Here is a 22262-nt window from a genome sequence, read left to right on the forward strand (position 1 = left end):
CCAAGGCAGGCGAGGGACGGGCAGGGGGCACCACTGTGTGCGCACAGCAGAGGTGAGGGCCGTGTGGTGGGCTGCAGCACGTGTGACACCGAGTTCACACACGAGAGAGGCGGAGGGACTGTGAGTGCCTGGGACAAGGGTCAGAGGGCAGGAGGTGCTAAGAGGTGACAGCAGATGGAGTCATGGCAGAGCAGGAGGGTGACTTGTCACTGTGGTGCACCTGGGGTGTGGCTTCTGGTTGGGAGCTAACTCAGCAAACAGGTCACTTCACAGGCTGCTTGGGTAACAGGGTACTGGTGACTAAGACCATGGCCCCTGGCTGTCCACAGCCCGTCCCTCCTCACCCTGGTGACAGTCCAGGTTTTCAGGGCCCCCACAGCGGGGCAAGGCTTCACAGGGAGCCCCCTGGCAGAGGCAGCCCCTTCCCAGGCCCACGGGGGTTGACTGCCACTGACCCACGCTAGCCCACAGACGCAGTGCAGGGGGAGCTCAGAGGGGTAGGCTCCTGACGCTCGGGACTTGGGGCCTGGCCTGGGGAGGGACGGCGTCACTCGCAGGCAAGGGAAACGGCATAAGTGAACCTCAGGGGTGGATGGGGCCGAGCTGCCTGTTCTGGCCAGTCCAGCCCCCACCGGCCAGCACAGCCCCGAGACCCGCGTTCCAGGCCCTCGCCACAGAGCGCGGGGGACCGCAGCTGGGGTTTGGCCTCATCCCTGTGAGGCTGTCCTTCCTCCGTTGTGTTCTGATCTCTGTTTTTCAAAACCTGAAGCGTGCCCTGCCCTGTTCTTCCCAAAGTTCTGGCATTTTGATTTATCATCCACAGACACTGAGAGGACGTCATCTATTCATCCATCACTGAGGGGACATTTCCTCCCAACGGACTCCCATGACCAGCTGTCTCTACAGAACGTGCGCACACACACGCACACACACCCCAGGGTGGGAGGCAGGCACGGCACGGGGCTTGGCTCAACTGGTTTGGCCCTGGCAGAGCGAAACGATACATTTCCCCCCAGCATCACTGTTGCCCCTGGAGCCAGAATTCAGGACCCCCGTGGGGTGCCCGCTCCCCGTACCACTCCCCACTTGGCCTGTGACACCTGCAGGCCGCCGTGAAGGTGACCCAGGCTCAAGATCAGACAGCCTCATGCCTCCTGAACAAACGGCAAAATGAGGCAGAAACTCCAAAATGTCAGAAAGTAACAAAACACTTTATTTCAAAACCATGAGCTCCCCAGGTCTTACAAAACCTGCCACCGTTACTGCACCCTGGGCGCGGGACAGCCTAGCCTCTGACCAGACCGAGACGAAGGGTGGGGCCAGAACAGGGCCCCCAGCTGCTCCCGGCTCAGGACGCCCAGGTGGAAGGCGGAAGGGAGGGCTCCTCTCCTTGGCCAGGGCTGTCCTTACCAGGGAGGTGAGGCGGGGAGGGCCCTGGGATAGGACACGGGCTGCGCAGAGCCAGGGTACTTAATCCTGCACCGCGGACAGGTTCCGGGACAGAGTTGACAAAAAACAGGCTCTCACGACCTAAAAAACTCTTACTCAGTCCTCACCCCCACCCAGAGGTCCTGGGGAGGCACCTGCCCGCCGGAGCGCTTCCAGGAAGCAAGCATCAGGCGGCAGGCAGGCAGGTGCCCGGTGCCCCGAGGCGGCTGCGCCCAGACCCGCCAGGGTCGAGCCGAGTGAGCGGCCCCGGGCTAGCGCAGCCGCAGGTAGGAGGGGGCCGAGTAGTTGAAGAGCAGGAAGTCCATCCTGTAGAGGCCGAAGAGGCGCCGCTGGTAGAAGGGGCTGATGTCGCGGAAGAGGCGCGCGGCCCGGTCGCGGGTGGCGGCCGCCCGGGCCCGGGGCGGAGGCTCGGGGAAGCGCAGGCCGGGTGCGCCCACCAGGCCCAGCACGAAGGCCGCGTCCTCCGCCAGCGTCTCGAACTTGCCCACCACGTCGTAGCGCAGGCGGCACGGGTGGCAGAGCGCGTGCGCGCGCTCCCAGTGCTCGTTGAAGGGCCCGGCGCGGCGCGTGCGCGGGTCCAGCAGGTAGGCCAGGAACTCGGCGAAGCGCACGTCGTGGCCGCGGGTCAGCGCGTCAGGGCCTGGGCGCGGCCGCAGGCGCCTCACGATGCTCGTGCCGAAGCGGCGCTGGAAGGCCGCGCTGTAGGGCCGCTCCAGCTTGTTGCGGTAGGCGGACGCCAGGCGCTCGAAGGGCTCGCGCACGAAGAGGAAGGCCAGGTAGGCCCGCAGGCGCCGGTTGACCTCGGCCGGGCTGAAGTCGGCCAGCGAGGGCAGGCGGCCCGGCGCGTGCGCCTCGTGCGCGGGGATGGCGCGCGGGTCGGGGGGCGCGCGGCCGCTCAGCGCCAGCAGCACACGCTTCCAGTTGGTGCAGGCCACCTTGGGCACGTAGCAGTAGAGCAGGCCGTGCGCGTCGTCCACCAGCACGTGCCGCAGGTCCTCGGGCTGCAGCAGGCGTTGCCGGCGCGTGTGGCGGCTGCAGGTGCGGTGCAGCAGGTCGCGCCGCTGCCGGTGCACCTCGGCCAGGGCGGAGCGCGGGCCCTGTGGCGACAGGAGCCGGGTCAGGGCTGTGCTGGGGCGGCGCGCCCCGGGGGCCTGGGCGTGTGTTGGGGGGGATCTACCCTTCCCCGGGCGCGTGGGAGGGTGTGACTCATCCCGTGCTGGGCGCTCAGGGCCCCAGGGAGCCTGAGATCCAGGGTGCGATGTCAGAGTCAGCCTGGTAAAGAAATGTGACGCCAGAGGGCTACCCGCGGTCGCCAATGGAGTGTCTGTTCACTGTTGACCAAAAGCAGGGAGGGGTATAAAGGCAGTAGCTGTAATTGCGTTTGAATAGGGGTGAAGATGCTGCCTCTCTCAGGCTAGCAGCATGTTTTTTGTTCAGTAATACAGCGAGGTGAGTCGGTATTTAAGAGTTGACAGGTACCCTTTAAGTCTTGATTTCTTTTCTACCCCCACAAATTCCACCCTCAGTGCTTGGGCAGGAAGCTTGCCCTATGGGAACCTGGCCCACCTCTGTGAAATGACATCCAGGGTGTACCCGGCCCTCAAGGGTCCTCGCTGGGTGCCAGGACCTTGCTGTGTGGTTTACAGTTCTGTGCGTGAGGAGAGTGCCCCGCCCAGCACCTCCCAGCCAGCATCAGCCACGCAGGGACTCAAGCTGCTGCCCCCAGGCTCTCCCCTCTTTCTTCAGGTCCTTTCTGCCCTAAATAGGGTCCCGGCTTCCAAGACTAACCCTCCCCTCCCCACCCTTCCCCCTTAGTGATCTAAGCACTCTTAGCTCCTCAGAAAGTAAGCATATGACCCGGCAATTCCACTCCCAGGTGTTTACCCAGGAAAACTAAAAGCGAGCATCGCACAAGAACTTGTACGTAGATGTTCACGGCAGCATTACTCACAGTGGCGAAAAAGTGCAAAGAGCCCACATGTCCACCAGCTGATGGACGGACCATGGTATGTGGTCCTCCGTACGGTGGGTGTTACTCAGCCATGAAGAAGAGTGATGTTCCGACTGCTGGACTGATGGACTTTGCAAACATGCCGCTAGGTGAACTTGGCCAGGCACGGAAGGCCACACGTTGTACGATTCTGCTTGTGTGCTATGTCCAGAACAGGTCCACAGAGACAGGAAGTAGATCGCAGTTGTCAGGGCCGGGGAGAGGGGGACTGGGGAGTGGATGCTGGTGCGTGCTGCGTTCCTTCTAGGAGTGATGGAAATGTTCTGAAACCAGATGATCGTGATGGTTGTGCAGCCTTGTAAATATGCCAGAACCACCGTATCACACACTTGAAGAGTGACCTGTAAGGTGTGTAGTTAATCTCACTTAAGAAACAAGACTTCAGGGTGTTTCCATGTCAGAGGAGGCCAGAGCGGCCTCTGGAATGGTGGGCCCACCAGGGCACATCTTGGGGGGTGGGAAGCATCCATGTGCAGGCGCGTGAGGGCTTCTGATGCCTTCAGACATATCCGCAGATGTGCAGATCCTTGCAGTGAAGACACTGAAGTGTACAGCAGGATTTGACATGCCGCACATGGGGTTGAAGAGGGCGGGGCAGGAAATAAAAATGTTTCAAGGGGGATGAGTTGTAGGAAGTCCCTCAGATCTATACCGAAATAGTCACAGAATCAACAAGGCTGGGATTTGCTTCAGAATAATCCCAGATGGGCACGGGGGACAGGGGTCTGATGAGACGAGACTGGACGGAAGTTGATCACCGTTCAGCCCGGGTGGGGATGCAAGGGCTCATTGTGCTGTCTTCTCTGCCTCTGTGTAGGTTGGAATTTTCCAAAATGAAAAGGTGAAATACAGAAACGGCTGTAGATGAGGTGTGTTCAGCACTGCACACACGCCCGGACCGCGTCTGGGAGGCGCTGGGCCAGGGCGGGAGGGAGGGAGAAAGGGAGGGGCAGGTCCTCTCGGGGCGCCGAATGTCCGACCTCATGCTCCTGACTTTTCCCGGATCTCACCATGGGGGTGACTGCCAGGTTCAGCCGTGGCTGTGGGGTGCTGAGGGCGCTCAGAGGGTCCTGTTCCCATCCTTGGAGGCACTGACTCACATGATTGGCCTCAGAAGCCAGGCTCGGCCTGGGTGCTAGGAGCAAGCTGTGTCCAGGGGCCCCACAGCCAAGGTCTGCTTTCGGCGTCCAAACAAAGCAACGTGTTTCTTGTGGCAGAGAATGTTGGCCATCCACCTGTCAGTCACCCCCTCCTGGCCAGCAGAACACTGTTGTGTTAGCCTCAGGGAAGGACCAGTCACAGCAGCCTCAAACACCTTCACTAAAGTGATGAGTCCAGGTTGGGTATGTGGCCTGGTTCTGACCAAGCCAATGTTAGGGGAAGTCTGCTGGATGGCTCCAGGAAAGACTCTCCTTCAGGACAAAAAATAAAGGCTCCTGAAGGGAAAACAAAAAACAAAAAAAACCTCCCTACCTGCTTCCTTTCTCCGTGGGATGCTGTCCCATGTGGAGATGTCTGGAGCCCTGGCAGTAACCTTGCAGCCATGAGGCAACAGGTCTCTGACAGAAGTCAACATCCAGAGGGTGATGGAGAGCAGCATGTGTCTTCTGTACCTCGGGGCTGCTAGTCTCTGAGCATTGAGAAGTGAGCAGTGACTGTCCTGATGGCTTCAATTGGCCTGTTAGCTTTTCTGTTGCTTGCAGCCCCATGAATACCAAGACACTCAATGCTATTTCCATTTTACAGATGAGGAAACTGAGGCTCAGAGGAAATGCATTGCCCGCAGCTCTCAAGTAGGGAAGCTGGAACTCCAAACTGTGTCCAGGGGCCCCACAGCCAAGGTCTTGGGACTCAGAAGCCAGGGCTGTGCCTGCCAGTCTGGGGCCGAATCCTACAGCCACAGCCCTCATCCCCGCCAGCCTGGCCGGACCCAGCTGCCTGACCCTTAGCCTGGCTCGAGTTCTTTTAGCTCTGTGACTTTCTCAGGGCCCTTGGCCCCCCGTGCCTGCCTCCTCATCTGTAAACAGGGTAACGATGCCCCACCTTACAGTGCTGCCGTGAGGCCTGCACACGCTGGCAGAACCCGAGAGCCTGGTGCATGGTCAGCACTTGGGGTCAGATTGTTCTGTTCTGTGTGAGGGCAGGGCCCAGCCGATCTGCTCACCGCCAATCCATCTGTCCTGAGCCCAGCCTGAACACAGTAGGTGCCCAATGATGCTGTCTGCATGGGTCCCCGGATGTGCCTGTTTGGGTGTGTGAGCTGGGCTTGGGGCTCTCAGTGGCACAGCCATGTGCGTTGGGGGCATGTGTGGCCCTCGCAGGCCCATGTGGGGCCAGCCAGGGGGCCGTGTGCCTGTGAACAGCCCACGACCAGGGACGCCCGACCTGTTTCTCAGTTGCAGCAGCACTAAAACGCGTGGTGGGGGGACCTCATTTTTGCCTCTGGCTATGGTCAGCACATAGTCCACTAACAAGTCCACCACACGTGGAACTGCTGGTGCGAGCGTGGCCTCAGTCTGGTGGTGGGCAGATGGGCGGCTGGAGACCCCGAGACCGCCCGCCCCCGCCTCCTCTCCCGAGACGGAGCCTGGTGGTGGTGGCAGCCCACCGCAGCAGGTCTGCATGGGGCTCTGTGGTTCCGGGTCAGGAGGCAGAGGAGGTGCCCTGGATGGGAAGGGTGGGTCTGCCTACCTGGTCCAGGTCGTGGAGCCTTTGCAGCGGACTCCTGCTCTTGCCTCCAGGCCTGCCAGCGCCCACAGCCCCGCCTTCAAGCCCTGGGGGCAGAGGGAGGAGGGTCGCTGGTGCTCCAGGCAGGCTGGCCACGGCCTGGGGGCCCGGCCTGCTCCCCCGGGCGCGTCTGGCCCACCCCTGGGGCTCAGCTCCCCTCCGTGTCCTGCCTGCCTCTGGGGGCTGGCGGCGTGCAGGGGCATGACAAGTCCCTCCTGCCCCCGAGTATTGCCTTCCGAGTTTGGGGGGTGCCAGGCAAGAGGGGACGAGAGGGGATGGGGAAACCACAGCCCCTGGGAACGCCCAGACCACCAGCCTCACCCACCTCTGTCTGTCTTCCTCCCCGCCCCTCCCCCACCAGCCCACGTTCATGGAGCCCTGCAGTCGCCAGGCTGGCTGGTATCAGCATCCCCAGATCCTGGCAGCCTTGGAGGGGACACGGCCAAGCTGCAGGTGTCTGGGGGCAGCTCAGGTGACCAGTCGGGTGGCCCCCACTGGTGCGTACGTCAGCACTTGGTAAAGGCAGGCTTTGCTGCCCCCAGGCTGGAGGTCTCCGTGGGCAGGGGCGCTGTCTTCTTGTCTCATTGCTGTGCATTCCTCAGTCTTCCTAAAACTACCAGAAACTCGGCTTCCTGAGCTTATTCTTCTACTCAAAATGTGTTTCTAAGGAATACCCTCAAACATACTCAATTAATGTGAACATAGTCTTAGTAACATAGTCAGTATAAGGGTAGGTTCATGACCTTGTGCTTCTCAATCGTGTTCTTCTTAACTATGATTATACTTAATAAACTAATAAAATAAAATGCAGTCTTTTAAAATATCACCAAAATTGGAAAATCTCTGGTTAGACTGACCAAGAAAAAAAGAATGAAGACTCAAATTACTAAAAATGGAGGTAAAAGAGAAGATGTTAGTACTGGACCTTACAGAATATAAGAAAGGGCTGTAAGCATGTGATATGCACAGCTGTACGACAGCACATTTAACCTATATGAAATGGACACATTTCTAGAAAGACACAGATTCCTGAAATCTCAGCAGACATATAACAAGTAATGAGATGCAATTAGTGATTTAAAAAAAATTCCCACAAAGAAAAGCCCAGGGTCAGATGGCTTCACTGGTGACTGTTACTAAATATTTAAGGAAAAATTAACACCAATCTCTTCCAAACTCTTCAAAAAACAAACCAACCAACAAAAAGAAAGAAAGGAACACTTCTCAGTTCATTATATGAGCCCAGTATTACCCTGACACCAAAATCAAATAAAGACTGTCCCAAGGAAGGAAAGCTATATACCAATGTCTCTTACGATTATAGATGCGAAATCCTCTACAAAATACAGATGCTGTGAGTCCATCAGCATATAAAAACGGTTGTACACCATGGCCGAGTGAGACTCATTCCAGAAAGGCAAGGTTGGCTCAACATGCAAATATCAACCAGGGCAATACACCGTATTAATAGGATAAAGAAAAAGCTGTGTGATCATCAGTACGTGCAGGAAAAACTGCACAAAATCCAGTACCTTTCATGGTGAGAAACTAAAACTGGGAGTTGATTAAGGCCATCTGGGAAGAACCCACGGCTAACACACATAATGGCGTACAAATGAATGAAGACCTGCCACCTGCCACCACATGGGTGACCTTGTAACATGGTACTGGGTGAAAAAAGCCAGTCACAAGAGCCTGGGTGGTGTTTGGCTCCACCCACACGAAGTGTCCAGAGCAGACAATTCCATAGAGACAGACAGCGCATGAGTGGTCCCAGGGCTCCGGGGGGCACTGCTGATGTGACGTTCTGGAATTACGTAGTGGTGACATCGCACGGCTTTTACTGTGCTAAAAACCACCGAATCGTACCCTCTGAAAAGTGAATTTTATGGAATGAGAGTATTCTCTCAGTAAAAATAAAGAAAAATATTGATCAAAAAATAATATATCCAAGAACATTTTATGTACATTTAGTTTACAAATGTAAATATATTCAATGCGTATCAGTAAGTTGTTGAATTCGTAAGCGTGTGGAACATTCATAAGAAGAATGGCTTCAGGAATTCAAGATTATATGAGAAAATAGTATATTCATAAGAAGATTGAATTTTTCCAGGATCCTTGGCTTTCAACACAATGAAGAGTCTTTAAAGTGCTGCCAAGATTCAAGAGTTTTCCTTAAGACAAGTTTTTGGCAAACAAATAGACTTGGAAAATTTGATGAACTGATCTGTTGGCAACCTGACCACAGGCGGTGTTGTCAAATGCTCGCGTGCATGGGCTGTTGCAGCATAGAGAGCTGGGCCCCCACACTGAGGTTCCGGCTCAGCAGGTCTGGAGCGGGCCCAGGAACCTGCATTTCTGACCGTCCAGCAATGTTCTGCTGGTCCGGGACACACACAACTGCTGCAAGCAAAGCCTGGTGGAGGCTGTTTGAGGAATGAATAACTGATGACCAGCCTGGCCTCCAGAGCCCTCCGTGTGCACCTGACAGCCACGGTCCAGGCCGCCTCAGGGCCCTCCCACTCCAGTGTCCCCAGAACAAGGTCTGGGCTCTCCTGTGACCAAGGCACGTGGAGGAGTGAGGCCCTCAGGGCGAGCCTGTGTCATGGGGTCATCATGGTCCCAAGACGTGAACCTCTGTCTCCTGGCAGCTGGACACATCCCAGGAAAGTCACCTGGCATCAGATGAGCTGACAGAGAAGGCAGCGCGATTGGCTGGCCCCTCAGGGTATGGGGAGGCCCTAGGGGTGGGGCCCAGGTGCAGTGGCCCTGGGAGCCCCGGGCACTACCCTCACACAGCTCTGTGCACGGCCCTGGGAGGAGGGGTCCACCGTGCCACCCTGCAGGGAGGGGATGAGCTCCCCTAGGGGACACAGCTGGGGACTGAGGAAGGGCTGGTACCCACTGGGGTGGTGGGGGTGGAGGGTGAGCAAAGCCAGGCCGTCTCTGCCCTGGGCCCAGCACCCAGCTTTCTGGAAGCACCAGGCCTTGTGTGGGCCTGTTTCCTGGCCAGACCACAGCCTGCAGGACACTGGGTCCCCCACCAGACCCCAGGAGCCAGTGGGTGGAGGGCCAGAGGCCCAGAATAGCTGAGGCCAGTGATTACAGGGCTGGCCACCCTGCCCAGTGCCACCCCGGCCACCGCGCAGAGCAGAATCCGTGGTCCCACAGGGTGGGCAGGCTGGCTGGGCAGGGGGTCAGATGGGTCTAGCAGGGTCTGAGGGGAATGCCTTGGACTCCCTGGGTCCAGCCCTCAACCCCGCACAGCTGGAGGCCACGGCTCTGAGGGTAGGGGTCGCCCCCAACTCACCCCCCAACTAGCCATGCGGAGGCAGCCTGCAACCTCCACTCCCACTGCCCAGGCCCCTCTTGCCTGCGTCCTCTGCACCCCCCAGCCCCTCCACTGGCTCCAGGTCCCAGGCCCCCCTACCAAAGGCACCATGGAGCAGACAGGCCAGGAGAGCCAGGCAGGCGGGCCTGATCTCGTGGCCAGGGAGGGGCTTGGGCCAGCCCAGAGCAGCCACAGGCAAAACCGCAGGCGGGTTCTGCTTAGAAAAGGAAACAAAAATAGCAAGAGGTTAGAGAGAGAGAAGGACAGAGCCCAGGGAGTGGCGGGAGGAAGGTGGGGGTGCTGAGGGGAGCCCAGACAGATAGACAGACAGAACTACACACAAGGGCAGGGACTGGAACCGGGAGGAGAAACAGACACACAGGGAAACAGCTGGGCATGTGAAATAGCTCACAGCAAACCTGTAGGGCGTGGAGGGGAGGGAAGCAGTGGGGGTGAGCTGCCCACAAGTGGGGAGAGCCCAGGGCCCACGCCCACGGGGTCCCAGCCCAGGGGGCCTGCATGAGGACCAACCCAACACCCCAGCACCCACTGCACGTGGGCTGGAAGAGCCTGGGCTGCACGGGTCTCAGTGGGGAGGCGGGGAGCCGGCCAGGAAGTACTGGGTGCGGCCAGGCCCACGGACTCAGGCCAGGGAGCACCATGCCCATGCTTTGCTCACTGACACGCTGACTCCTGGGGGTAGAAACTGTTGTTACTCCCATTTGACAGATGGGGAAACTGAGGCTCAAGGAGGCGGCCTCACAGCAGGTGAGGGCCAGAAACAGGTTTGCCCCCAGGCCCTGGTGTGCGTGAGTGTGTCCTTAACTCCGCTGTGCCCCTAAGCCCCGCTCTGCCCTGCACACGACCCTGCCCGTCCTTGGCACCCAGGCTGCTGGGTGACGCACCGCGCAGGGAAGCCGAGAGCAGAGAAGCCCAGCTGGTGGTCCAGGCACACCTGCCCCCAAGGACCGCTGGGGGAGCCCTGTGTGGGGCCCTGTCCAGGAGGCAGAGGTCACAACATGGTCTCTGGTTAATGAGTTCCAGCCAGGCGCATGTCGCAAGACCGCACGGCAGGAGCAGTGCTGCCTGGCCCGTTCAGTCCCCAGGATGACCTGTGGGCCCCGGGTCAGGGATGTCCCCTCTGGTGATCGAGCAGAGCAGTCCCACCTTTTCTTCTTCTCTTCTTTGAGAGAAGTAGAGATCTCTCCACCTGTGTTTAAAATTCAGAGTCTGTTCACGATCCCCACGACCCACTGGAACGGGGCCCTGACTGGGCAGCAGTGTCCACCCCGCCCAGGACCATCACAGGAGTCTCCTCACCAGCTTCCTGGCGACCTTAAACCCACGTGGCTCACCACAGGCTAACAGCAATCTCAGTTCCTTCCAGGGCCCCTCCTGGCTCGCCCCCTCTTCCCTGCTCCCTCACGCAGCTCCAGCCACACTGGCCTCCCCGAGTGGGTGAACACGTGGGTGCCTGCACCTCGGGGCCTTTGCACTGACTCCGTCTGCCTGGGACGCTCCTCATTGTCCAGCTCTCAACTCAAACGTCCCTCCAGAAAGAGGGCCTCTCCAGTGAAGGGTCTCCACTCATGGCCCTTGTTACTGCTGGCGTCATCTGGTGTGTGTGTGGGCCGACATCTGGCTGTCCCTCTGGAAGGTCAGCTCTGTAAGGAGGGGGCTGTCTTCTTTTCTTACAACCCCTGTGCCTCACCTCCTGTGAACATTTAGTTAAGGACTGATGGCCCTTCCTGGCCGTAGGGAGAGCACCCCAATTCCTCGCAGGCCGTTCAAGGCCGCTTATGCCGGGGCCCAACCTTGCCAGCCCCCACGTGGCCACTCCCTCTCATGAGCCCTGAGCTCCGCCCACACACACCCCTCAGCCCCCTTCACTCCTTCACACTCCTCTGTGCCACTCCCTGTGCCTGTGATTCCCTTTCCTCCTTTCCCACCTGGTAGACTCCTAGGCAGCCTTCAAAGCCCAACCCCAGTACCCCTGACCTGTAGAGCAGAAGGCACAAGGGGTTTAAATCCTAGCACCCACACTCCTAGTGGGGTGGCCTTGAGCGAGCCACTTCCTTCTACTGACCCGAGAGCCTTCTTCCATCATGTGGCCTTTACTCTCTGGAGGCCAAGGAGGAGCCGCAGAGCTGGGCGCCCTCTGATGCGCAGGAGAGCGGTGGCAGCAAGCTGCGTCTCTTGCCTGGGCTTCCAGAGCCACCTCCCTCCGTATGGCAGCACATCCGATTTCCCTGCAGGAGCAAACCTGCTTGCTCCCTTCATGTACTTCTGCTAGGTGCCCCCTTCCCACAGCTGCTGGGCAGACATGTGGCCAGGCCTGGCTAATCAGAGCCTCACGTCCCTTTCTGCCACAGCAGTTGGCTCAGAGGCAAGCACCACGTGACCAGCCCATCCTTGGGGCCCTGGCTGGAGCCATGGGTAAAGGACCCACCCTCTGGCTGGGGAGCTGGGAGTATCAGAGAAAAGCTAGACCTAGAGCTAGAGATGTGGTTTGAGCCCCTGGGTCCATCCATGCCTGAGGGCAGCTCATTTGGGTCTGAGTTGGGCTGTCCTTACTGAGAATGCCCTCTGGGGGCTCCCTGTCTCTGATCCTTCCCCCACTAGGAGTCCCTGGGCCAGGACTGGGAAGGAGTCAGGGGCCCAGTCAGTCCCTGGGGCCCCACTGGGCAGAGCTGTGAAGGTCCCAGTTAGCACACATCACCCTTGGACCTTAGACAGGAAGCGGGGCCCTAAGGGAAGGGGTGTGTCCTGGAGGAAGAGGAGGCCAGCAGTCCAGCCCAGAAGGGGGAGGTGGGCCCCCTGGCAACAAACCCCCTACCCAACTTCCCTCCTCACGCTCCCTTCCTTCCCCCCTCACGCTCCCTTCCTTCCCCCCACCCTAGGGTCCCCTGGAAGTGGACAGAGGCCCAGCCTGGCTCTGAGAGAAACACCCCTGATTTCCAATAGCAGGAAAGGTGCTCAGCCCTGTGAACCAGGAAGGGGTTGGAGGTCAGAACGGGGTGGGGGTGGGGTAGCTCCAGCACCCAGCAAGGCCCCTGCGGACCAGCAGGGGTGGGGACCCAAGGTAGCAATGTCATGGCTCTCCCTGGGTGTGCCTCTGGCAGCAGAAGGTGCACCCTGGAGATCTAGGCTTTTCATGTTAAAACAGCAGCTCTGGGAGGGCAGTCTATCAGCACGCTCTGTCCCAGCCCAGACAGACAGCTGGAATGAGCAGGCGCCAGCGAACACGTGGTGAAGGGCATCACACAGACGCGGCCACTCCACCAGGCAAGCTGCCGGGGACGCCAAGCGTGGGAGGGCACGGGGATGGCGGGGTGCTGAGGGCAGCAGTGCCCAGGGCAGCTGTCCCGCCTTCCCTGGCATCCTCCTCGACCCCAGGACCCTGCGTGCTAGTTAGCTTTGGTCTGAGGGGCACCAGGTGGGCCACTCCAGACTTCCCACTAGAAGAGGGGCAGCGGAGCCCCAACCTGGAATGGCAGCCTTTCAGGGGTCTTCTGCCCACCTCAGGACCACTTCTGCTTTGGTAACCCGCCTGCCTGGACGAGGAGGCTCCCAGCCATCCTGGGCCCGGAGCCCTATTCCCAGGCCTAGAGGCTGTAGAGCCACACTGTCCTGCCCCCTTCCAACTAGGGCCATGCTGCCAAGGGCCCTACTGGGGCATTTCCAGAGGCCTTGGTCGGAGGGGCCACGCTTCCTGCCCAGCTGTCTCCCCACCATCTACTCTGCCTGCAGGGCTGCCAGTGCACAGCCTCCCTGGCCCTGGAGGTCTGGACCTCCAGCGCAGCGCTTGGCAGGAGAAGAGCCTGCAGGGTAGGTTGGCTTGTCCGAGGTCACCCTCCCAGCTCTGGTGGCCAGCAGCAGTCCATGGAGAAAGGTCTGAGGGTCCAGAACGAATAGAAGAGAGCTCTGGGAGGCAGAGAGACAGCTCGTCCCTGTCTGGGGCAGTGGAAAGAGGGCTCAAGAAGGGTCCGCCACACCAGACACAGGAAGGCCAGCCTGCTGGGTGAGAGGATCACGGCCAAGGGTATTGGTGTCACAGGTGTAGCTCAGGTGGGGTACGGCCTGGGTAGAGGCTAAGCAGGTGACCGGGAGTCACCCTTCTGCTCCTGCAGAAGAGGGAGGAGGTCAGAAGGACTGAAGCACAGATGATGGCACCTTGGTTTGTTCCCCATCTTGCAAACCTGCTGGGGGAGGGGGTGGCAGGAGGGAGCGTCCAGGCAGGGAAGACACGGAGACACCCACCTCTCACGCGGTCCCTGAACCTGCCCACTCCTTTGCAGACACTTCCGGCGCCCGCCTCACACACCGAGTCCAGACGCTCTGGGTTCGCTCTCTCCCCACACCGGGGGCTGAACCCTGGGAGCTGGGAACCACCGTGCCCTGCAGTGCCCAGATCCTGGTCAAAATTTGTCTTTGAAAGGTTGGGTGGACAGAGTGTCATGACCACAAACACTAGGACCACAGCCCACACTGGGCTGGGGGACCCTCTGCTCAGCTAACCCCTGCCATGAGCCAGGAGCACCACCCCTGATGGCCAGCCAGCTCTCGAATGGGCAGAGCATGGACAGCCTGATCTGGGCCCCCTCCCATGGGCTTGGGGAGATGTCCAGGTCTGGGCGGCTGTGTCCAGACATAGAGGGGACAGTGGGAGCGGCAGGGTGACGGCGCAGAGCCTCCGAAGCCCGGCTCACCTGGCCCCTGGCCCAACGAAGGAAGCCCCTTGCCCCAGGATAGAGGGGGCACCTCGCCACCCCGGCTCCATGAAGAGGCTGGGGACTGCTCCCATCAACTCCACCTCCCAGAGCCCTGTCAGGAAATCCTGAGCAGCCCATTTACAGGTGGGGTCCTGTGGCCCCGAGAGGGCAGGGAGGGCACCCAGCAGGTAAGGCTGTGGAATGACCCTTATCCACCAGCTCAGACCCAGCCAGGTGGGGCAGGGCTGCCTCGCCAACAGCCTCCACAGCCTCGTCTCTGGGGCCGCCCGGACCCTGGGAAATGGCTACTTTTTCCTGGACCCTGTCTGCCAGGCCACAAGGGGGCGTGCTCCAGGGATTGTCAAAGAGCCCCCAGGGGGTGGGGAGAGATGCAGACCCCGCAGCACACACACACTCTCACACACACACAGCCACACACACACTAACACCGGGAAATGGCAAACAGAGCTAGAGGTCTGAACAGGCCTCGGACCGGGCTCCTCAGCCCCTCCGGTGGGTGAGGTCTCAGCCCCGCGCGGCGGGCATGACCGGCGGCCTCAGTTTCTCCCGCAGACCGTGAGGTGGGGGCTCAGGACCGCAGTCTTTTCCAGGGTGAACCTTGCTAGGAGCAGGCGCTCCAGGGCGCAGCGCCCGTGCGCGGAGGGGCCGCCCCCGGGGTCGGAGCGTCCAGTTTTCCCACCCGCGCGCCGGCCGCGGACCCGGGGGGCTCCCAGGCGCTAGGGGGAGTGGGGTGACGGCGCGGCCAATGAGGCTGCCTTCCAGGGCGGGCGGAGCGCCCTCCGCCACTCACCACTCACCCGGTCCCCAGGCACAGGCTTCTGGAGAATCATCCCCTCTCACGTCTCCGGGCCTCGGGAGATCAACACTCGGGGGGCGGGGGGGGGGCGCGGCAAGACCCTCGCGGGGAGCCGGGACACTGGCGGGGCGGCTGGAGCCTTTCTGAGCTCACCCCCCTGTCCCCAGCCCGGGAGGAGCCCGCAGAGCCCCCAGCCCGTCGGGTGTCCGGCTGCCCGTGGGCGGCCCCGGGACCGGCGGTCACTCACCGGGGCGCAGGGCGCTCAGCAGCAGGAGCGCGGCGACCAGGCACGCGGCCGCGAGTGCGCGCCGCCTCCAGCAGCGCCTCCCCATGCTTGCCCGGTGCGCAGCAGTCCGCGGGGTCTGTCAGGGCAGCCGGGCGGGTCCAGACTGGGAGCCGGACCCGGGACCCGCCTCCGGGCCCGCCCCCCGAGCCCAGGCCCGCCCACGGGCTAGTCTCCGACCTGGACCCGACCCGGGACCGCACCTACACCCACCTTCGCGCGGCTCGGGGGTGCGAGGGCTCTGCTCGCGGGGGGCGGGGGCGAGTTGGCCGACTGTTGGAGTCAGGCAGGTGTGCGAGCGCCGGTCGGCGGGCCTCGCTCGTCCAGTCTGCAAGCCTCCCCCGACCCGATCCAGCGGGGCAGCCAGCCTGGCGGCGGTCCAGGGCGCTAAGGTTGGAGGCTGGGTGGAGGAAGCGGCTCTGCCCCCTTTCGCTCGCCCAGGGGCGCCATCCTCTACCGGAGACCGAGAAGCCTTGTCACGGTGGCGGGTGGGCGGGTCCGGGGAGCACTATGTCCCCTTGTCTCTTGGCTACCTTACCTGCAGGGGTCCAGGGGCTGGCTTAGGGCAGCGGCCGCCTGTACATGACTCCCCCGGACCCTCCCGCCCTCAGAATCAGGCCCAAAGCTGCCCATTCCTTCCCCCAGGCCCATCCTGTAGCCTTGTTTTCCACGGGGGTCTCCAGGTCCTGCCTGGATCCCAGCTACTGCAGGTCCCGGCCAGACTCCAGAAGGTGGGGGGGGGGGTGTCTCAGTTCATGCCCCCCAGAGCACCCAAGGGGACAGCTGGTGGTGTGCACGTGTGTGTGTGCGCGCGCGCGCTTGAGCCAGTACTGAATATGTCGGAAAGTGTGTGTTTTTTAATTGCAATTGAAGAATCTGGTGATTTCAGCCCTTCTGGTGCCACCTACCCACTGTGAGATCAGGAAGGTTGCCCAACCTCTGTGCCCCAGTTCTCTGTGTAATGGGAGGGACACACCTCATCGCGCTGTGGGAACTAAATGAGACACGGGAGATGTTTGGAACAGCGTCTGGTGCTGAGTGAGTGCCATCTGAGAACTTGAGGTTGGTGATTATTTTTTACAGTTACTGCCTGTTTCTGGCAAGTGACTCTGCTTTCTGTTAAGGCAGTTATACAAAAATTCCTTCCTATTACATTTATTTAAGTTTTAAAGGTCTATTTAAAGAAGAACTTTAGGTAAATAAAATTAAAGCTATGGCTCCAAATGCTGATGCTGGAGGAGGGGAAACAGCTCACAGGTAAACCAGAAGCTCTGTGTATGGCTTTGCGGGCGACCTGTACAGACAGCCTTGGGGAGTGTCCATTTCACTCCCAGAACGGCCTACAGGCAGGGTCGCTGCTGCTCTGGGCCCAGCACTGGAATTCCTGGTTATCCAGACCCTAGGTGGCCCCAAATCTTCCCCACACCTGCCTTAGGACCGACCTCTCTGTAAGAGTCCCAGCCCTGGTGGTCCCTGTGCTGCCACCTGGTGGCCAAAGTTGGGGACAACATCTCAGCCCGTCTGGTCCAGGAAAGTCCTTGGAGGCCGCCAGGAGGCTCTGGGGCGGCCAAGTGGATGAAGTCAGAGGCAGACAGGGTGTCCCCATCCCTGTGTATCGTGGGCTGGGGTGTGGGCGGTTCTAAGTCTATGGCTGTGCTGCTGATGGACCTCGAGTGGTGGCCAGGAGTCGGGGACCCGGTGGCAGGACGGGGTGGAGGCTGGTGCTGCCTGTGGGAGACGTGAAGGGCGTGGACCAGGGTGCGAGTTCTCTGGGTCCAGGCTCCCTTTTGAAGGCAGGGGTCAGGGGTCAGGCTGGCTCAGGGAAGGCACCCAGGGGCAGGGTGGCTGGAGGGGAAGGAGGGAAGCTGGGACTAGGTTGACGGTCCAAGGGGCAGAAGTCCTGCCTGGCCCAGGAAGGCCACATGGGCCCGCCAGTGATGTGGCAGAGATGGGGGTCCAGTGTGGCCTGGGTTGGGGGTGCCCGGGGGTGGGGCTGGGCTATGCAGTGCTGGCTGCCAGGACAGGACTGGAGTACCCCTGGAGTGACCGGTGGGGAGACAGGCAGGCACTCGATGGTTCCAGTGGGACAGGCCCCATCCAGCACCGGAGCCTGAGGGCTGAGGCCCGGGGAGGCACAAACTGAGGGCCTGCCTGCCCCTTTTTTACTCCTTATTAGTTTAAAAGTTTTATTTATTGCGTTTGTCCATGGAGCAAAATTCAAAACCACCGGAGTTCTTTTGAACTAAGGTGAAACTCACGTAACATAAAATTACTCATTGGGAAGGGTGTGGTTTCAACGGCATTCAGTGCTCTGAAGGTGTGGGTTCACAGTGAGGGGTCTCCGTCCCCCCAGCACCCCCAGGTCCCTGTGTGTCCTTCAGATAGTCCGTGCCCAAGTGTACATGTTTCTTTGCTTTCTGGACTACATACGTTGCTACGTTCCTTGCTTTTTGGATAGAGGCAGCAATTAGAAAAGTAACGTTTTATCTGGTGCTGATTCTGTGCAGGTGCTGTTCTGAGACCTTTGCTTTGCTTGTGTTATCTTGTTTAATCCTCAGACGCAGCCCATGAGGTAGCTACTGTTACTGCTTTCATTTTTCAGACTAGGACATGGAGGCACAGAGAGGCTAAGGAACTTACCCAAGGACACACAGCTCATGAGTAGTATAGCCAGGCTTGAACCTACCCATCTGCCATATTTCACATCTGTGAGATCCCAGGTCTTTAAACAGCTCGTACAATGTTTAAAAATTAGACTAGTTGGGGGTAGGGTATAGCTCAGTGGTAGAGTGCATGCCTAGCATGCATGAGGTCCTGGGTTCAATTCCCAGTACCTCTACTAAATAAATAAATTTAATTACCTCCCTTCATTAAAAAAAATTAGACTATTTGTGTTGGCATCCTTGCAAATTCACGTGCAGTTGTTAAGAGTCAGTAAGTGAGACCCGGTGCCTTGTTCCCTGAAGGCAATGTCTTGCCATTTGTAACACAGGGTCACCACTAGAACACTGACACGGATACAATCCACTCTTCTGTTCAGGACAATGGAAAATGTTTTTAATTGGTTGCAAATATTTAAAAATTAGGAGAGTTCACAAAAACTGTTAGACTCCTGGCTTCTCTTGATGCCTCCCCCAGAAACAAATCCCAAGGGGAAGTGTCGGCACAGCCAGTCTGTCGAGGGCTGTGTGTTGGGGGAGCAGGGAGTGAAGTGGGGACGCCCTGGGGGCAGCTCAGCCCAGTCCTGCTGGGGCCAGCGGAGTTACTGCTCCACCCGCCACTGCCAGGAGAAAGGGAGCTGGGGCATTTATCCATCACGGATGTTGGCTGCAGGCTGCCCCTGGCAGGTGGGAGGGGGCTGTGGATTCCCCAGCCTTCCAGCCCCCTCCGAGTGGAAGAGAGGCTCTGGATCGTGGAAGCAGAAGTAGCCTTGGGCAGAGGGGCCGGCTGCCGGCCGTCCTGATATGTGTAGCTCAGGCCTGGGCGGGGCGGAGTCGGGGGTCTGTCCCCAGAGCCCGCAGCGGCGCTCGGCCGGGTCGCTGCCCAGCTGCCAGTGACCAACGCTGTGAGAGCTCTCCTGTCTGCGTCTCTGCCGCCCCCCGCCCTAGGCCGCCTCCCGGCTGCGAGGACGCAGTAGCAGCACCACGCTGCGCCAGTGGGGGCCAGACTGGGCGCCAAGGGTCCAAATCCCAGCTCCACCGGAACTAGCTGTGGCCTTGGGCGAGCCCCCGGCCTCCCTTGCCTTGTTTCCAGACCTGTAAACTGGGCCAGTGACGTCTGTGCTCTGAGGAGCAAACACTTGGTGGGGGCCGGCTGTCCCGCTCACGCGCCTTTCCAAGCGGAGGGTGCTTATCTCCCCAACCTGTGCCTCCCGCACCCGCTTGTGTGATCTGGGACAGGGCCCAAGGCCACGGGGCTGGCCGGCAGCTGAGCTGGCTTCACACCCAGATGTGTCGCCTCCCCAGGGCCACTTCCTGGCTGTGCACGTGACACCTGGGTCCCAGCTGCCCCATCCCTGTGGGGGGTCAATGGGCCGGCCCTTCCTGCAGGGCTGTCACTGGGGTTGAGGGGAGAGCCCCCTCCAGGCAGACCCTCCACACAGAGCTTTGGGAAGGGGCGGGGGTGTGCACCTCACTGGGAGCCAAGGAGGGTACACCTGCCGCCAGGTGGGCTCCTGACCCACCTGTCACCCAGGTGGCAGGCAGGAGGGGTCCAAGGGGCACCACCTCTGTGCCAGGTCCAGTCTCACACGGTCCTGCAGTGTCAAGACACAAGCCCCACAACACCTGCCTGGTGTGACTGCCCCACTAGACCACAGGGTGCACCCCAACGTGAGACCCCACCAGCTAACCCTCGGGGCCGATGCCTCTCTAACAGGACAAACAGATGCTCACCCAGTCGTCACAGGGGTGAAGCTGGCCTCTCCCCAGAGGTCGGCCCCCCAGGTCAGCACTGCAGGTGGCCAGCCTGGGGGCCTGTGACCCTCTGACCTACACGTGGCTCCTTCTGGAGGCCTGGGGCCCAATGAGGGGCTGGAGGAGGTGGCCCTGGAGCCCGAGGACCCCGCCCAGCTGGACCTTGGCTGCCGAGTCTCTCCGTGGCCTCCTCACAGAGCAGGCTTCGCCCTGGTCTCAGTCTGACATGTCCAGCCTCCAGGCACTGTGCTCCGGCCTGCCCCTGCGGCCCCTCCCAGAGAACCGTGGACGCTGGCCTGGGGTGCCCCACGCCCCAGTCCGAACCCCTGGCCTCAGCCCTGCAGAGGAGCAAGTAAGAGGTTGGGCCCCATTCCTGTGGGGCCATCTGTCCTCTGGGTGCCTACTGGGGAGTCTGGGGGGGACTTCCCCACCTCCTGCTCCACCTCCCCCCACCCCCTGGCCTCAGCGAGCCCCCAGTGGGGGAGACCGTGGGACGGGGACCCAAAACCCTTCATTCTCTCCCCAGTGCACCCTGGGGTGTAGGACTCCAGCCCCCATTTCCTGATGGGGATGGACCCTGAGGCTCAAGGTCACCCAGCCGGGAAGTGGAGGCTGGGGGCTGCCCCCAGCCGTCAGTCCCAATCTACCTGCGTCTGCAGCTCCGTGGCTGCAGCCCTGCAGAGGGAGGGCAGGTGTGCTGGGGGGAGCAGGCCAGGTGTCCCTACTTGTAGGAGATGGGCCAGGAAGACGGCCAGCTGGCACCGGGCAGGTCACTGACCATCTCCCTGGTCAGCAGGGAGGAAAATAATTACACACAAGTGTTCAGGAGACCAGCTGGAAAAAAGTTGGGGCGAATAGCTTTCTCCCACTTTTGTGCTCTAAAGACTCCTTGGGGATTTCAAGAACACTTGGGGAAAGCAGGGATCCAAGCAAGCGGGGAGCCTGGAAGAGGGATCCCCCAGAGGCCAGGCGGCCACCCAGAAGGAGACGCTGCCCTTCCTGCGGCCGCCTGGCCTGCAGCCAGCACCTCCCACAGAGGGGAGGGCACGGGGCCCAGCTCGGCCTGGTCGAGCAGAGGTCAGTGTGTCCACCCCCTGGGCACCTTCCTGCTGGGCGTCAGCACATCGACCTTTGGCCGCGAGGGCCCAGAGGGCTCCGGTGACACCCTAATGGCTGGTGGTGTGACCAGCAGGACACAGGTGGCCCTGGGAGCGGGTGACTTGCGGTCTGGGGGCTTCAAGCTGCATCCTGGTGGAGGGGCCGCACCTTCCGTTTGCAGGGGCCTGTGCAGGAACAAGACATGTGTGTCCATCTCTGCCCCGCTTCCTTCCTGCTGAGATTCGGTCTTTGACCCGGGTTCCTGACACAGGGCTCCTAAATCTGTTGGAATTTCCTGGGCGACAGGAGGCCACTCTGGACGGCTCCTGGTGGGGGCTGGTCACTGGAAGAACCAAGCTGTGATTAGAAGTTGGAACTTTCAACCCCACCCCATCCTCCAGAGAGGGGAGAGGGGCTGGAAGTGGAGTTAACGATCAATCATCCTTCGTGAGGAAGCCTCCAGAACCCCCAGTCTGCAGGGTCGGGGCTTCTAGGCTGCCCCCGTCCCCCTGCACCCCCCTTTCTCGGGCAGCTCGCCGGTTACTCTAGAATAAACCAGCAGAAGTGTTTCCCTGCGTCCAAGAGCCGTTCTAGCAAATTACTGACCTGAGGAGGGGTGTAGGACCCCCTTTGTCAGAAGCGCAGCGTCAACCTGGGCGTGTGATGGGCGACTGAATGGGCACATCCTGTGGGACTGAGCCCCTGACCTGCGGTGTGGGGCCGGGCGGCAGCGTCAGGGCCGAGCCGAATGTAGAACACCCAGCCGGGGGCGGAGAATTGGCGGATGTCCAAAGCCCCGCGTCCCATCCCAGAGGGATCTGCATGAGGCCCTTCCTCCCGGAGAGAATCGCGGGGGCTCTTCCGAGACGGCCCCAGGCCCCTCGGCCTCCTCAGCTGGTGGCCTTACTCTTCCCTTGTTTCTGATGTTTTTGTGTAAACATCTCTTTGAATTTTGGCATAAACTTTTCGAGGTAATTTTAAAAGATAAGCAAGTGAAATGTTCCGAGATCTATCACTGGCTTTGGCGTCTCCTTCCAGAGGCGTTCCGTGTGCGCACAAGGTGTGTGTGTCCTTCTGAAAGTGGAAATGGGACTTTCTTTTGAGACCGTCCTCCCCGGCGCCCTTGGAGCCGCCCCCGTCTTCGAGCTGCTGCGGGTGCTTCGTGGTTTGGGTGGTCGAGCACTGCTTCGCCCTTCGCTCTTCTGTAGGTCAGCACAGGGCGTGGCCTGGCTGGAAGCCTCCGGGGCTGTGTCCACAGCAGCGGCTTCTGCAGAGCAGAGGGAAGCTCGTCCTGTCACACGCGAGCTGGGCCTGTTAGCGGTGTCTTGTGTCCTCGCTCCCCCGCGTGCAGTTTCTCTTAGTGGTGTTTCCCCAAACCGTGCCCCGCCTGCAGGGGCTGCACTGCACATCAGACCC

At 60.3% G+C, this 22262-nt stretch overlaps 2 protein-coding genes across 2 annotated transcripts in view; one reads left to right on the forward strand and one right to left on the reverse strand.

The window, feature by feature from the left end:
• Positions 1-1192: 1192 nt before the first annotated feature.
• On the reverse strand, positions 1193-15565 carry CHST13 (carbohydrate sulfotransferase 13). The gene is made up of 4 exons (XM_032458818.1): positions 15547-15565; positions 15298-15412; positions 6152-6234; positions 1193-2546 (listed from the first exon to the last, which is right to left on the reverse strand). Exons 2-4 carry the CDS (start codon positions 15380-15382, stop codon positions 1701-1703), a joined length of 1014 nt encoding a protein of 337 aa, XP_032314709.1. The 5' UTR covers positions 15383-15412; positions 15547-15565; the 3' UTR covers positions 1193-1700.
• Positions 15566-19941: 4376 nt separating this feature from the next.
• UROC1 (urocanate hydratase 1) overlaps positions 19942-22262 on the forward strand; it is a 28060-nt gene continuing 25739 nt past the window's right edge. Inside the window, 1 exon segment of the mRNA XM_006176083.3 lies at positions 19942-20100. Coding sequence (XP_006176145.2) covers positions 19975-20100 — 126 coding nt within the window. The 5' untranslated portion in view covers positions 19942-19974.

Source organism: Camelus ferus, chromosome 17 (assembly GCF_009834535.1).
Source record: "Camelus ferus isolate YT-003-E chromosome 17, BCGSAC_Cfer_1.0, whole genome shotgun sequence".
Classification (NCBI taxonomy): domain Eukaryota; kingdom Metazoa; phylum Chordata; class Mammalia; order Artiodactyla; family Camelidae; genus Camelus; species Camelus ferus.